This window comes from Periophthalmus magnuspinnatus, chromosome 7 (genome assembly GCF_009829125.3).
Source record: "Periophthalmus magnuspinnatus isolate fPerMag1 chromosome 7, fPerMag1.2.pri, whole genome shotgun sequence".
Taxonomy (NCBI): Eukaryota; Metazoa; Chordata; class Actinopteri; order Gobiiformes; family Gobiidae; genus Periophthalmus; species Periophthalmus magnuspinnatus.
Genome location: NC_047132.1, coordinates 13,941,898 through 13,955,925, shown reverse-complemented (window position 1 = coordinate 13,955,925; position 14,028 = coordinate 13,941,898). Strand labels below are relative to the sequence as shown.

At 44.2% G+C, this 14,028-nt stretch overlaps 1 protein-coding gene across 1 annotated transcript; it reads right to left on the bottom strand.

Moving 5' to 3' along the window:
• Positions 1–2,484: 2,484 nt before the first annotated feature.
• Positions 2,485–13,796, bottom strand: sdcbp2 (syndecan binding protein (syntenin) 2). Its single transcript, XM_033969405.2, has 9 exons — positions 13,593–13,796; positions 10,466–10,516; positions 10,259–10,379; positions 8,695–8,795; positions 8,452–8,610; positions 7,800–7,975; positions 5,032–5,203; positions 4,785–4,876; positions 2,485–4,536 (listed from the first exon to the last, which is right to left on the bottom strand). The coding sequence occupies exons 2-9, from the start codon at positions 10,514–10,516 to the stop codon at positions 4,482–4,484; spliced, it is 927 nt and encodes a 308-aa protein (XP_033825296.1). The 5' UTR covers positions 13,593–13,796; the 3' UTR covers positions 2,485–4,481.
• Positions 13,797–14,028: the final 232 nt, after the last annotated feature.

Below are 14,028 nucleotides of genomic sequence, written 5' to 3'. Positions count from 1 at the left end.
GTCACATTTTTCTATATTTTTCTTCAAGGCACTCAAAGCGCTTTACAACAAGGAACCACTCACCCATTCACACACACCAGTGTACGCAGGCAAGGTGGGTTAAGTGTCTTGCCCAAGGAAACGACGACAGCATTCATCTGTGTGAGTTAGAATCACACCACCAACCTATGGATTACCAACCTATGGATTAGTAGTGAGGATAGAACATCCTCACTACTCACCATGATGAGTTTATAAGCTCTTATAAACTTCAAACTGAAAGAACAGAGTCAAAGGCGTTGGCTGCAGTTTCGTGGATAAAATGAGATCCATAAGATGATCTCACATTGACTTCTGACCTCTGACCTGAAGTCTGACCTGACATGAAGTCCCTCTGGTCACTGTTGTTTGAATTTCTGCTCAAACTCCTCCTAACTAATCAAACACCAATCAGAGCTCAGCCAATCAGACGTGAGTTTGGTGTTTGGCTTTGAAATGTGGAGCAGATGTGATGTTCTATGGAGGATCCAGAAGATGGTGGCTATTTGTGTCTGAGAAAAACACAAAAATCCTCCTCACCATTCCGTAATCAGCATTTCGTCCTCAGTGTCTCCTCCTCAGCATCTCCCCCCGGTGGCGTCCCACCTTTGCTGTACACACCTACTGTTTGAAGCTTAAACTCACTCCTCCTCTCTCCTCGCTCGCTCCTCTCACTCCTGGCTCGCTCCTCCTCCAGAGCAGTGGGTTTTGCCCTGGAACCTCGTGTGACTGTATGAACGTGGGGGGACACTTAACACTGACGTCTTGTGAGTTTATTCTGTGGATTAAACTCGTCTCAAGTTCTTTTGTTTGTGAATGTTTTGGATCTGAAGCTAAATTTAGTCTCCTCCTCCCCGACGTGGGGTACTCTCCCTCCTCTTAACTCTACCCCTTCCTCCCTATCTCCTCCCTCTCTCTGTCTCTCCCTCCACTTCTCCTCTCTCTCTTCACCCCTTGTCTCTTCACCTCTCCCTCTCTCTCTCTCAGTTCCTCCCTCTCCGCCCCTCTCTTCCTCTCCTTCGTTCTTCCTCTCTTTCATTGTTTATCTTTTCGTTCTGTTGCTCCTCTGAACCATAAACATTGTAAAAATAAGTTTCATCAGTTTGTGGTCATAGCACCGGCTCCAGAGTGACAAACATGTGTCTAAATTTGTTTAAATGTAAAATTTAAACATTTGAACATTTGAGTGACGTTCCTTCTGCTCAAACGTGATTGGATGATTCGTGACGCCTCAAACGCACTGCAAAAATATAAAACAGGTTTGCGTTTATATTAATCCCATTCAGACTCATTTTAAAACTGGTGAAAAATATAAACAAAGCAGGGCAGCAAATGAGCATAAATAATTATAAATAAATGTAAATATATTTAAATGAATTTAAATACGTTTAAATGAATGTAAATATTGTGAGTTGGTCGTGTTTTTGCAGTGCGCAGACGCTGGACGAGCCTCCGCTCACGGAAAAGCCATAGACTTTATGTATTTTATAAATATATTTAAACGACAGACAAGGGAGGGTAACAGGTGAAAGTGACAGGTGAATCTGCTCTGATTTAAAACATGCCTCATTTTTCTGTTCAAAATTGTTCAAATGTTTGTGTACTTGTTTATGTTTTTATTTCCTGCTCGGATCCGTTTGGAGCTGAATGTTGTTATGTAAATGCATTTTTATCACTCACACAGAATGTTGCTGAAATCAAAATAACTCATTATAAATAAACTAACGTTTAGAAACACGTTAAAGCCGCACTCAAACTTTTCTGCTGAGATGTTTGTGCTTTGCCTGGAATGTTCCACAGTATGGCTTTATACTTCTCTTTCCTTTATTCAGTAGAAGGCGCTGTTGTCTGTAATGCCGATGATGCCACCACACTGCGGATCATTCCAGACAAATCCATGAAGCCTCCATGTTGTAGAAAAGCCACAGTGACGCTTTAAACTCACGTCCATCACTTAAACTAGACTTAAGACATTCTGTCACGTGCCGTTTGAATGTGTCGCTATGACATCAGCACTGTAAAAAAAAAAAAAAAAAAACTCACGAGAGTCACCTGGATCTGACAAGATCGTCAAAGGAATAGACTTTAGTCTCCATCAGCATATATTATAATAAAATAAATGTATTTATTCTGCAGTAAAGATCTGAATCCCACAGTGACATACACTCCCACTGTGACGTACACGCGACTTTGACTTTTGCGGATCTTTTTTTTTTTTTTTTAACAGTGCTATTGTTCTGTGTAGTCTTAATCCTAATCTCTGTATAAATCTGTAGAATCATAATATGAACATAGAGATTATTTATGTAAATGAGATTTTAAAGCGAGTGATCCCTGTACATGAAAACTCAATAAACAGCATGAAAAGTCTACAGCTCTGTGAGGGTCTGTTTAGTTTAGTCCCAGTTTAGTCCCAGTTTATGGGGACACACACGGAAAGGGCATCTGACACAGGGAATATAAAGTAGATTGAGAGAGGCAGAGGACAGTTTATTTGTTTTACAATATCATCTCGTTACATTCGATATAAACTTTTTACAGGACAGAACAATTCAGAAACTTTGAAAATTCAGAACACATCGAATACAAACAGCATCAGGAGAGGCTCATCTACAGGACGGGAATCGAACCCACAACCTGCACACATGGGGCAGGAATCGAACCCACAACCTCCGCACACAGGGGCGGGAATCAAACCCACAATATCCACACACAGGGGCCAAAAGCTGGAGCTGTGACGGGGCTGAGGGTTAGACTCTGGCTCTGGATGAATTGAAATGAGGAGACCCTCAGGTCAAAGTGCACTTAGTGTTTGAGCGTAGTGAGCTGCGTTCAGGCGCCAACGCCGTGGTCCGATGCAGAGTCTCACCTGCTTTTGGTCTTTAACGTCTCAGTGATTTTTAATAACGTGAACTGCTCAGGATTTACAGGCGCCCGTCAACACCACATGGGGATCCAACACAAACTCAACGTTCATTTGGGCCAATCAAACGCTTTAATACAACCCTGACTCAGAAATGTTTGGCCCTGAACACAGCAGACTTCGCCCAAAATTTTACCTCACAAACATGATGAACCAGAGGGGGCGGGGCTATGCAAAGTGACGTCATAATTTCAGAAAAGGGTGGGCTACCGCACATTGAAGCAGAACATGTTTGGTCACATAGATTCCCATTTTAATCGTGCGACTTTAGACTTTAAAGAGAAGAAGACTTAAACAAAAGAAGCTTTAAACAAAAGAAGAAGCCTTAAACAGAAAGAGAAGCCTTTTATTAATGCCTCGTTTGAAGTGTAAACATAATTTCTTTTGAAGAAGCTGAACTTTGTGTCTGTAACAGAACCACAAGCCAGGCCTGAATGCTTTTAACACGGCTTCTTGTTAATGAGGGGGTATTTTATTTCTATGGGTTATTAAAGAGGGGGTATTTTACTTCTATGGGATATTAACTGTAACACACTGTAAAGAGGGTTTGAATAGGGCCTGGGAGAGATCTCTAGATTACTCAGACATGCATGGATGACATCTAAAACCTGCATAATACCCCCCCTTTAAACTATTGGACAAACACGGGAGGCAGTGGCGGCCATTTTGAGCTGGCCTTTGGAGCGGGGGTGTGGTGCTTAGAGCGTGTTCAGGTTTATGGCTCATTGAGAAAAGTTCCACAGACAAGCTTTAAGTCTTATGTGCACTTAGAGTTGAAGGGCGGGACCAGGACAGAACAGGTTTGGGAACAGTTACTATGATAATACAGCATTGGAAAGTCATGTGATCTCAGCATAAATCAGATGTGCTGCCAGAAAACATTTGTACAAGATTAAAAATAAAAACATGAATAAGAAGCCTAAAAGTTAAACATTAAAAAAGTGTCAGTGTGGAAGTAGTGAAGGAGTTAGGACGGAGAGTATTATGGTAAACGAGAAGAGGGAGAGAGAGGGGAGGAGAGAGGGGAGGAGAGGAGCCATCTTGGATCAGACGCATTCTCTCCCTTGAGGTGAGGGATAAAGAGAAGAGACTTTCTCTCAGACCTCAGGGACAGAGGGATGAGGAAGAGGTGAGGAGGATGAGAAGAGACACATTCTCCCTCTCAGACCTCAGGGATAGAAGGGTAAGGATGGAGGGATGAGGAAGAGGTGGTGAGATGTTCTCCCTCTCAGACCTCAGGGTCAGAGGGTTGAGGATAGAGGGATGAGGTGAGGAGGAGGATGAGAGGAGACATCTTCTCCCTCTCAGACCTCAGATAGAGGGGTGAGGACGAGGAAGAGAGGAGACAGGTTCTCCCTCTCAGACCTCAGGAACAGAGGGGTGAGGGATGGAGGGATGAGATGGGGAGAAGTGGAGGAGGAGAGAAGACATCTTGGAGGCATGCTCTCCCTCTTTCCCCAGACTTCGGGCACAGAGTATGAGAATGGAGGGATGAGGTGGTGAGGAGGAGGAGGAGGACACATTTTGGCCCCGTTCTCCCTCAGACCTCGGGCACAGAGTGGTCCATGGCTGATCTCAGCAGACCAGTGGACATCCTGAAACAGAAAACATGATGAGCACGAGACGAGCCTCTGACTTTAGACCAGTGATTTTAAAGAAGTTCTCAGTACAGAGTGAGCAGAGTGACGGTTTGGTCATGGTTTGGTCATGGTTTGGTCATGGTTTGGTCATGGTTTGGTCATGGTTTGGTCATGGTTTGGGTCATGGTTTGGGTCATGGTTTGGGTCATGGTTTGGTCATGGTTTGGTCATGGTTTGGTCATATACACTGGTGTAGGCCTCACCTCTTGATCATGTGATCGTAAATGAACTTGGGCATGATTGTGATAGTCATGGCGCTGGGCGACGTGCTCAGGATGTCTTTAATCTGAGAGTCCTGGAACATCACAGAAAAACATTGAGTTTCACCTGTTTAACTCTGGAGCGTTAAACACAACAGAAATGCATCATAAACACAACAATAACAAACACATCAGAAACACGACAGAAACAAAAACTGCATGTACTCTGCGCAGTAGTGTGACCTCTGACCTTTAGTCCGATGATGTTCTGACCGTTGATCTCACAGATGTAGTGTTCGGTCAGGAGCCCGTTTCGAGCGGCAGATCCGTCTTTGACCAAAGACGTGATTTTACCGTTTTTATAAATGAAGCCGACGTGGCCCGAGCTGTCCTTATGCATGGTCACTGTGCGCTGGAATGGCCTGGAAATATATTTAATATATATTTAAAATGCATTTAAAACACATTTCAAATATATTGAAAACACATTCAAAATATATTCAAAATATATTTAAAATACCTTTAAAATATATTTAAAATATATAAGCACTCATGCCAACTCCTACTGCCAACACTAATATAAAGAACAGTCCTACATGCTCACTGCTCGAACAGCCTGGAGAACATAAACGTTTAAGAAATATACAACTATTATTAACTTTATATACACCTATTATCACCATAGAACTATCTCTCATATAAAGACCAGTCTTGTATGGTCACACTGATACCAACGTTTAAGATACCACTCATACGCCTACTACAACATTAATGCAAGATATACACAGGGTCTACTATGGGCTGTAGGGAGGTGCAGGGACACACGGCAGACTACACCACTAATTAGTTTTACCAAATATGTTATCTGTAGAGCATCCACAGTCCAGCAGAGGGAGTCAAAGACACAGATTATATTCTTTTATAGTATACAATAACGTTTCTTTTGACACTAAAGAGGCTTTAGACCAGTGGTGGGAAAATCTTTTGACACACGGGCCATAATGGGTTTTAAAATTTGACAGAGGAGCCGGGCCAGGATATATAGTGGGTACGGAAAGTATTCAGACTTATTCACTTAAATTTTTCACTCTGTTATATTGCAGCCACTTGCTAAAGTCATTTAAGTCAATTTTTTGTCCTCGTTAATGTACACACAGCACCCCATATTGACAGAGAAACACAAATTTGTTGAAATCTTTGCAGATTTCTTAAAAAATAAAAACTGAAATATCACACAGCCATAAGTACCGGTATTCAGACCCTTTGCTGTGACTCATATTTAAGTCGTGTGCTGTCCATTTCTTGTAATCATCCTTGACATGGTTCTACACCTTCATTGGAGTCCAGCTGTGTTTGATTAAACTGATTGGACTTGATTAGAAAGGCCACACATCTGTCTATATAAGACCTTACAGGTCACAGTGCAGGTCAGAGCAAATGAGAATCATGAGGTCAAAGGAACTGTCTGAAGAGCTCAGAGACAGAATTGTGGCAAGGCACAGACCTGGCCAAGGTTACAAAAAAATTTCTGCTGCACTTAAGGTTCCTAAGAGCACAGTGGCCTCCATAATGCTTAAATGGAAGACGTTTGGGACGATCAGAACCCTTCCTGGAGCTGGCTGTCTGGCCAAATTGAGCAATCGAGAGAGAAGAACCTTGGTGAGAGAGGTAAAGAAGAACCCAAAGATCACTGTGGCTGAGCTGCAGAGATACACTCGGGAGATGGAAGAAAGTTTTAGAAAGTCAAACATCACTGCATCTCTTCACCAGTCGGGGCTTTATGGCAGAGTGGCCTTATGGAAACCTCTCCTCAGTACAAGACACATGAAAGCCCACATGGAGTTTGCTAAAAACACCTGAAGGACTCCAAGGTGGTGAGCAATAAGATTCTCTGGTCTGATGAGACCAAGATAGAATGTTTTGGCCTTAATTCTAAGTGGTTTGTGTGGAAAAAAAAACAGGCACTGCTCATCACCTGTCCAATACACTCCCAACAATGAAGCATGGTGATGGCAGCATCATGCTGTGGGTTTTTTTTTTCAGCTGCAGGGACAGGACGAGTGGTTGCAATCAAAGGAAAGATGAATGCAGCTAAGTACAGGAATATCCTGGATGAAAACCTTCTCCAGAGTGCTCAGGACCTCAGACTGGGCCAAAGGTTCATCTTCCAACAAGACAATGGCCCTAAGCACACAGCTAAAATAACGAGAGTGGCTTCAGGACAACTCTGACTGTTCTTCAATGGCCCAGCCAGAGCTCTGATTTAAACCCAATTGAGCATCTCTGCACACCTGAAAATGGCTGTCCACCAACGTTCACCATCCAACCTGACAGAACTGGAGAGGATCTGCAAGGAGGAATGGCAGAGGATCCCCAAATCCAGGTGTGAAAAACTTGTTGCATCATTCCCAAAAAGACTCATGGCTGTATTAGCTCAAAAGGGTGCTTCTACTAAATACTGAGCAAAGGGTCTGAATAATTATGGCCGTGTGACATTTCAGTTTTCCTTTTTTAATAGTTCTGCAAAAATGTCAACAATTTTGTGTTTCTCTGTCAACATGGGGGTGCTGTGCGTACATTAATGAGGAAAAAAATAAAATGATGTTAGCAAGTGGCTGCAATATAACAAAGACTGAAAAATTTAAGGGTGTCTGAATACTTTCTGTACCCACTCTGTATATGTATATATTACATTAGAGATTTGGCCTGTAACATGTAGCAAGGCTCATTGTACAAATTCATTTCCAAATGCATTCTTTTTAAAAATTGGAGAAAGGCTCATTAGCTTTTGCCAATTTGAATGCCAGCAAAAACCTTGCCTTGGTACCTTGACTCTTAAATGGCTGTTTGGCAGTGAAAAGTAAAGTCTGTAAACTGGGTGCCAACATCTGAGCCATAGCCCATTCCCGACTGCTAGCGTAGTTGGCATGCTTTCGTAGCACAGTGACGGCTGATATTGTACTTTTTGAAAACCGCGACAGTCAGTGGTCCATGTGTGTATACTAGCTCCACACTGACCTGTCCCTCACCACCATCTCGATCCTGGTCTCGGCCGCAGCCTTCAGAGCTTTGTGAGCTTTGTCCACGCTCCACCCAGCAACGTTCTGACCGTTTATCTGCAGAACCTGATCTCCAAAACGCAGACCAGCCAGAGAAGCGGGGGAGTTAGACTGGACCAGCTGAATGAAGATTCCCTGAGGAGACAGTCAGAGAGACAGTCAGAGAGACAGTCAGAGAGACAGTCAGAGAGACAGTCAGAGAGACAGTCAGAGAGACAGTCAGAGAGACAGTCAGAGAGACAGTCAGAGAGACAGTCAGAGAGACAGTCAGAGAGACAGTCAGAGAGACAGTCAGAGAGCGAGAATAGAGAGCGAGAATAGAGAGCGAGAATAGAGAGCGAGAAAAGAGAGCGAGAAAAGAGAGCGAGAAAAGAGAGCGAGAAAAGAGAGCGAGAAAAGAGAGCGGAGTTAGACTGGACCAGCTGAATAAAGATACTCTGGAGAGAGAGAGAGATCGAGAGAGATCGAGAGAGATCGAGAGATCGAGAGATCGAGAGGAGGGGCAGTTAGACTGGACCAGCTGGATGAGATATGAGAGAGGTATCAGGTGTGCAGAGGTGAGGTGGGATAGAGGAGTAGGTACAAAGGAGGAGGCACAGTGGAGCACTCACGTTGTCTATGGCCCTCAGCCTCAGTCCCACTTTCCCGTCCTGGTCTTTACACAGGATGACCTCCCGGAGTCCAGGTTTGATCTCAGCTCGTCTGATGCCCACGTCTGCCCCAGTCACCGGGCGCACCATGGCACCGTATGGAGAGAAGGGCACTGCCACCTGAGATGAGAGAGGAGAGAGTTAGACGTGAGAGAGGAGGAGAGGCGAGGAGGAGAGGAGTCCCTCGGTGAAGGTGTAACTCACATTGTCACTGACGGGCACCAGAGCCAGGTTCCTCTGCACCTCCTCACTGTTCAGAGATAAGCCCATGTAGTCTCCAAGCTCCTCCAGGTTTGGGTAGAGATCTGAGGAGACACAGAGAGAAGGATCAGACCTAATGATGTGAGGAGGACACAGACAGGAAGACACTAGTGGAGGACACGGGGAAGAGGACACGGAGAGGAGGACACGGAGAGGAGGACACGGAGAGGCGGACACGGAGGGGCCTGAACAGAGCGTCCAACGTCTGAACAGAGCATCCAACTAGGGATGGGAGGATATTAATCACGATTAACGATATTATCACAATAATTATTAAACCAAGGCAGTATAATGTCCTCGTATGTGGACACCAGGACCTTGTAGAGAAAGAAATTGTACTCTGGCCTAGACAACGCATAATGTGTTGTCCACTTATGTAGATGCCAGGTCCTAGGACGGTATAGGTATAGCTAACAAGTTTCATTGCTATGACAGAGGGCCCCCTTGTGGACAAACACCAGAACTAACATCTAAACACCGCATTGAAACCAGAAACATGAGGCAGTCTCGTACCATAAAAGGTGACATTACAGTCACAAGCTAGCTTTAGCATTAGCCAACTGTTTTTTTCAGTCAGTCCCTCTTGCCTTGTTGTGTAAAATCAAACTCCTTAACAGGACCATGAATACTCAGATTGACCACAGGCTTCCAAACATGTGCTTTTTAAATTACTTTGGGGATTTTTCTTGAGTTTTCAAACGAGCTTGAACATTTTTAACAGTGTTTGCTAATGTGTGTATTGTGTCTCCATGGTAACTACTGAACATTCCACCATAAAGATACATGCAGAAGTTGTGTTTTGCTTCGTTCACACATTTCAGTAATCCTCCCTCTGCACTCTGTTACACCTGGTGATGACACCAGGTGGTGTTAATGTTTTCTTATTTTTAGGGTTTAGGTTGAGACCAGATTCAAGTCGAGCTCAGCGTCTGAAAGGAGAGACTTTAGAGAATGTCCCACAGCGCCAGGCATAACCAGTGAGGGTGTGAGAGACAGATTGTGAGAGAGAGTGTGAGAGAGAGAGATAGCGATAGAGATGTCTGGTCCCACACACGGACTTACACAGAACACGATTCTCACAGTCCCACTCACGGCTCCAAATCAAGTTTTACAGAGGTGAACCTAAATGTGTTTAAACCAGAACAAGAATCAGACCACGCAGACCAGCCTGGGACCACGAGGACCAGCCTGGGACCACGAGGACCAGCCTGGGACCACGAGGACCAGCCTAGGACCAGCCTGGGACCACGCGGACCAGCCTGGGACCACGCGGACCAGCCTGGGACCACGCGGACCAGCCTGGGACCACGCGGACCAGCCTGGGACCACGCGGACCAGCCTGGGACCACGCGGACCAGCCTGGGACCACGCGGACCAGCCTGGGACCACGCGGACCAGCCTGGGACCACGCAGACTAGTATACGCCCATGGACCACTATGGAACCTAATGGACACTGAAGGATTACACAGACACACACTGATATTTGGCAGAGACCCTAGCACTTACTGGAGGCTGGTAGAGCGGCGGGCACACCCACAGGGGGCGCACTCATGGGCAGGGCCTGGTAGGTGCCCTCTGGGAGCGCAGGCATTGGGGCGAGGGTGGACTGGGCCAGCTGAGTCTGAGCCTGAGGAGACGAGCAGGAAGAGAGATGATGTTTAAAACACATGATCATATATGTAACTTTAAAAATATTTAAACACATGGTTTTACCCTCATCACTTTGTCCACCTTCAGGTCCTCGAGAGACGGGTACAGAGACATCTGAGGAGAAAGAGGGAGAATAGTTATACACACACAACACAGAAGAGACAAAATCAACGGCACACAGATCAGACAGAACCAACCACACACAGATCCCATCACAAGAGACTAATCTGACCTGAAAAACATCAATATCACATAATGACACATGGACCAAAGGTCACGTTATTATCATAAAGACTGTAAAGACACTATGCCTCTATGGAAACACATGACACTGCACAAACAGAAAGTGGGCAAAAATAACAAAACACACTTATTATATTTGACTGAAAGTATTATATAGGATAATATGTTGTTTGATTTAAAATGGGTTCAGCAGGTAAACAAAACCACTGTAATGAGACAGAGGAGTTCACATGTGAGACAGGTATAAACAGCACAGGTGAGACAGGCCTAAGCACAGCATAGGTGAGAGAGGTGTAAACACTAAACCTCTAGCTCTCTCTGTAAAATAGTTTGTTTAGTTCTTGTTCAGATACAGATGTCTTTCTCATGTTTATTAAATTTATGCTAATGACGCCTTGTGCTGTTACTGCAACACTGCAGTTTCCCCATGAGACAAAAACAGATCTGTGGTCTTAAACCTCACGTCCCAGACCAGAACAGATCTGTCATCTTAAATCCCACACCCCGGAACAGAACCGAAAGTCACTTAATTTATACAGAGATTTTTAAATACATCATTATAAGACAAAAGTAAAAATACACTAACTGAAGGCTTCTACAAAGAGGACTGAACAGAGAACAGGCCATTTTGATCACAGCGTGTTTATGTGTGTTACTACTACCCACAGACTGTATACAGAAGTAGACTAAGTGAGTGTGACGTCACCCACAGCGTTCAGCTCCAAATGAAGCTCATTGAGGCTAGCAGTTATGGGTCTGCGACAAGCATGACTCCAGTTCTCTTATAGGTCTGTAGTGAAAAAGGCTTGGGGAAAGGCCCTTTAACCCAAGGGCCGTACTGTTTTTAAAGGTCTTCCTTAGTTCTCACTTATGAGACACAGACTTACAACACACGAGCGTCAACGTCACAAGACACAGAACAAAACAACACATTACACCATCAGCCGACCATTTGGAAACACTCAAAACATGACATTACAGACAGCACCATCAGACATAAGGAACGTTACACTCCTGAAAACATTTACAGAAATAAATAAGACAAATTTTTCCTTAAATGTTTATATAAAACAAGACGTGTATTTTAGTTTGAGGAATTTGTCTGAAAAAAAACCCTAATTTGTTCCTGTGTGGACTGGCTGTGAATCTCTCCATTAAAAACACACGTTCATGTGTCTCTATGTTTCTCATCTCTGACCCCTGTGGATCATTATGTTATAATTTACACATTTTAAATCACAATATTCATCCAAATGACTTAATAAAAGAAACAAGTCTGCTGACTTCCACATTAGAAAACTGCAGTGCCCAATGTCATCACAACAAAGCCCCGAATGCTGTCATTTGTACTAAAATGACTATGCAACGCTGCCAAATCCTATGCGTATCAGCAATTAAGAAAATACAAACAGCGTCAGGTCAGAGGAATGCAGCAAGTAACCAGACATGGAGCCAAAACACATCTACTGTCAACTCAGATGACCTCCCCGTGTGTCAGATGCCCTTGTGTTTTCTTTCCTTTAGTTTAGAGTTGGTTAAACTGTATTTTCATGTAGTTTCCAGTTTGATGGAAGCTCAAGATCAAACTGGCCTCTGCCCTCGTCCAGGGAAAAGCTGCATCACCATTTTACACAGGTCAGTGTTTACCTGGGCGTGTTCATCCTCCATCTTTGAATCAAACATTACAGAAGTGTATTACGGCTCCATCAGCTTGGTGCTTAAATCCACCCAGTTCAAACTCTTCAAAATTAACAAACTCTACAAACTGTTCAGATCTTTCACCATGTTCTAGTCATTCCTTCTCATTGAGCCTCTGAAGTTGTATTTGGAGTGATTCATGTTTGAGTAATCTTTAATCTCTTATTTTGAAGACACCATTTTGTCGATCTACCCGTTTTCACCTCCACCAGTACAAGCCCACTGGGACGTACAAGCCCACTGGGACGTTCGCACTTCCTTCTCCAGTTATATTTTCTAACTCGTAGGATTCGGCGCGTTGTTGTGATGACGTTAACAGCGATGTCAGCTCCCATGAATATTGTGATTTAAAATGTTTAAATTATAAGAATGATCCACAGGGGTCAGAGATGAGAACTATAGAGACACAAGCACAATAGGGCTCAGTTAAGATGGGTTTGATTCATTTTCTTCCTGAGTTTTGGAGGAACAGAAGAAATTACCTAGGGACTCAATCTAATCTTTTCCCAAACCATGTTAAAATGTCACAGATTTTTACTTTAAGAATCTAAAATGGAGGATAAACATAAAGCAGAGGGCTGGAATCGGAACTACATCGGTCTGTTTTTGTGTTAAACCCAAATCAGCTCAAAAGGAGCTCAGCCTTTTCAAACCCGAACGAATCATCTGGAGAAAGGAATGTGGAGGGTTTTTTGTGTTTTTTTGGCTCCGATCTTATGTTTGGCTTTGAGTCCGAGGCCTGAAAATAAAAGACATAAAAACGGAAGCGACCAAGAGACGAGGCCAGAAAAAAGCAAATGTCTGCGCTGCGGTTCAACCAAACACCACGAATTAAACCTAAACATGCGCCTGTGAGACAAGGGCCAGGAGAATATCGTGTCTGTGGGATCAGGATGGAGTAGCCCCGTTACACCAGCCCTTCCGCTGCGGTCATGAAGTATTAATGCTAAAGATGAAGTATCCGTCGAAATATGAGCCTAAAGCCAAAGTCTGAAGGATTAAAATAAAAACACGACAATTCACAAAGTCACGGGTTTAAATATGTCCCAAAATATGCTTAAAGTATGCTTAAAATGTGCCCAAGAGCGGAGGGCAGAGGCTTTGTGAGACAAACGCGACATAAACAAACAGCGCCAGGCTAACAGACTAATGCTAACAGACTAATGCTAACGGGCTAATGCTAATACGCTAATGCTAATGCTTCTTCCAGCAGACAGCGGCACTCTGCGCACTACAGCACCGGGCTCACCTTCACACCGCGGGCCGTAGATAGTGGAGAGGATCGGGGACAGACGCGGGTCTGGAGCCAGAGATAGAGGCGCTGAGGCGGGGCAGGCTGCTCTGAGGTACAGGCACAGGAGGAGGAGTACACGGCTGCAGTTCTGATGTGTGTTATGGGAGTGGACGTGAGACGAAGCGAAGGGGAATTCTGGAAAGTGACGTAAGCCCGCACGCTTCCAGATCGGAAATGGACGTCAGTTATTTAGTGGACACGCCCCTTTCCGTCACGTGACTCAGTTACGGCTTTAATTATTTATTGTCGAATGGTTTAATAGTCTGACACTTTAATAGTTTAATAGTTTAATAGTTTAGTAGTGCTGGAGCCGCGAAGAGCCCGGGAAATGTCACATACAGCAGTGGTTAGTGGTCAGTGGAGGTGATGTAATCTTATATATAGCAGTGGT

Coding starts and splice junctions, on each gene's coding strand:
- sdcbp2 (XM_033969405.2), bottom strand. CDS start 10,516: ATGTCTCTGTACCCGTCTCTCGAGGACCTGAAGGTGGACAAAGTGATG. Junction 5,204..7,799: donor GAGATGGTGGTGAGGGACAG/GTCAGTGTGGAG, acceptor ATATATTTCCAG/GCCATTCCAGCGCACAGTGA. Junction 4,537..4,784: donor TACGATCACATGATCAAGAG/GTGAGGCCTACA, acceptor TTTCTGTTTCAG/GATGTCCACTGGTCTGCTGA.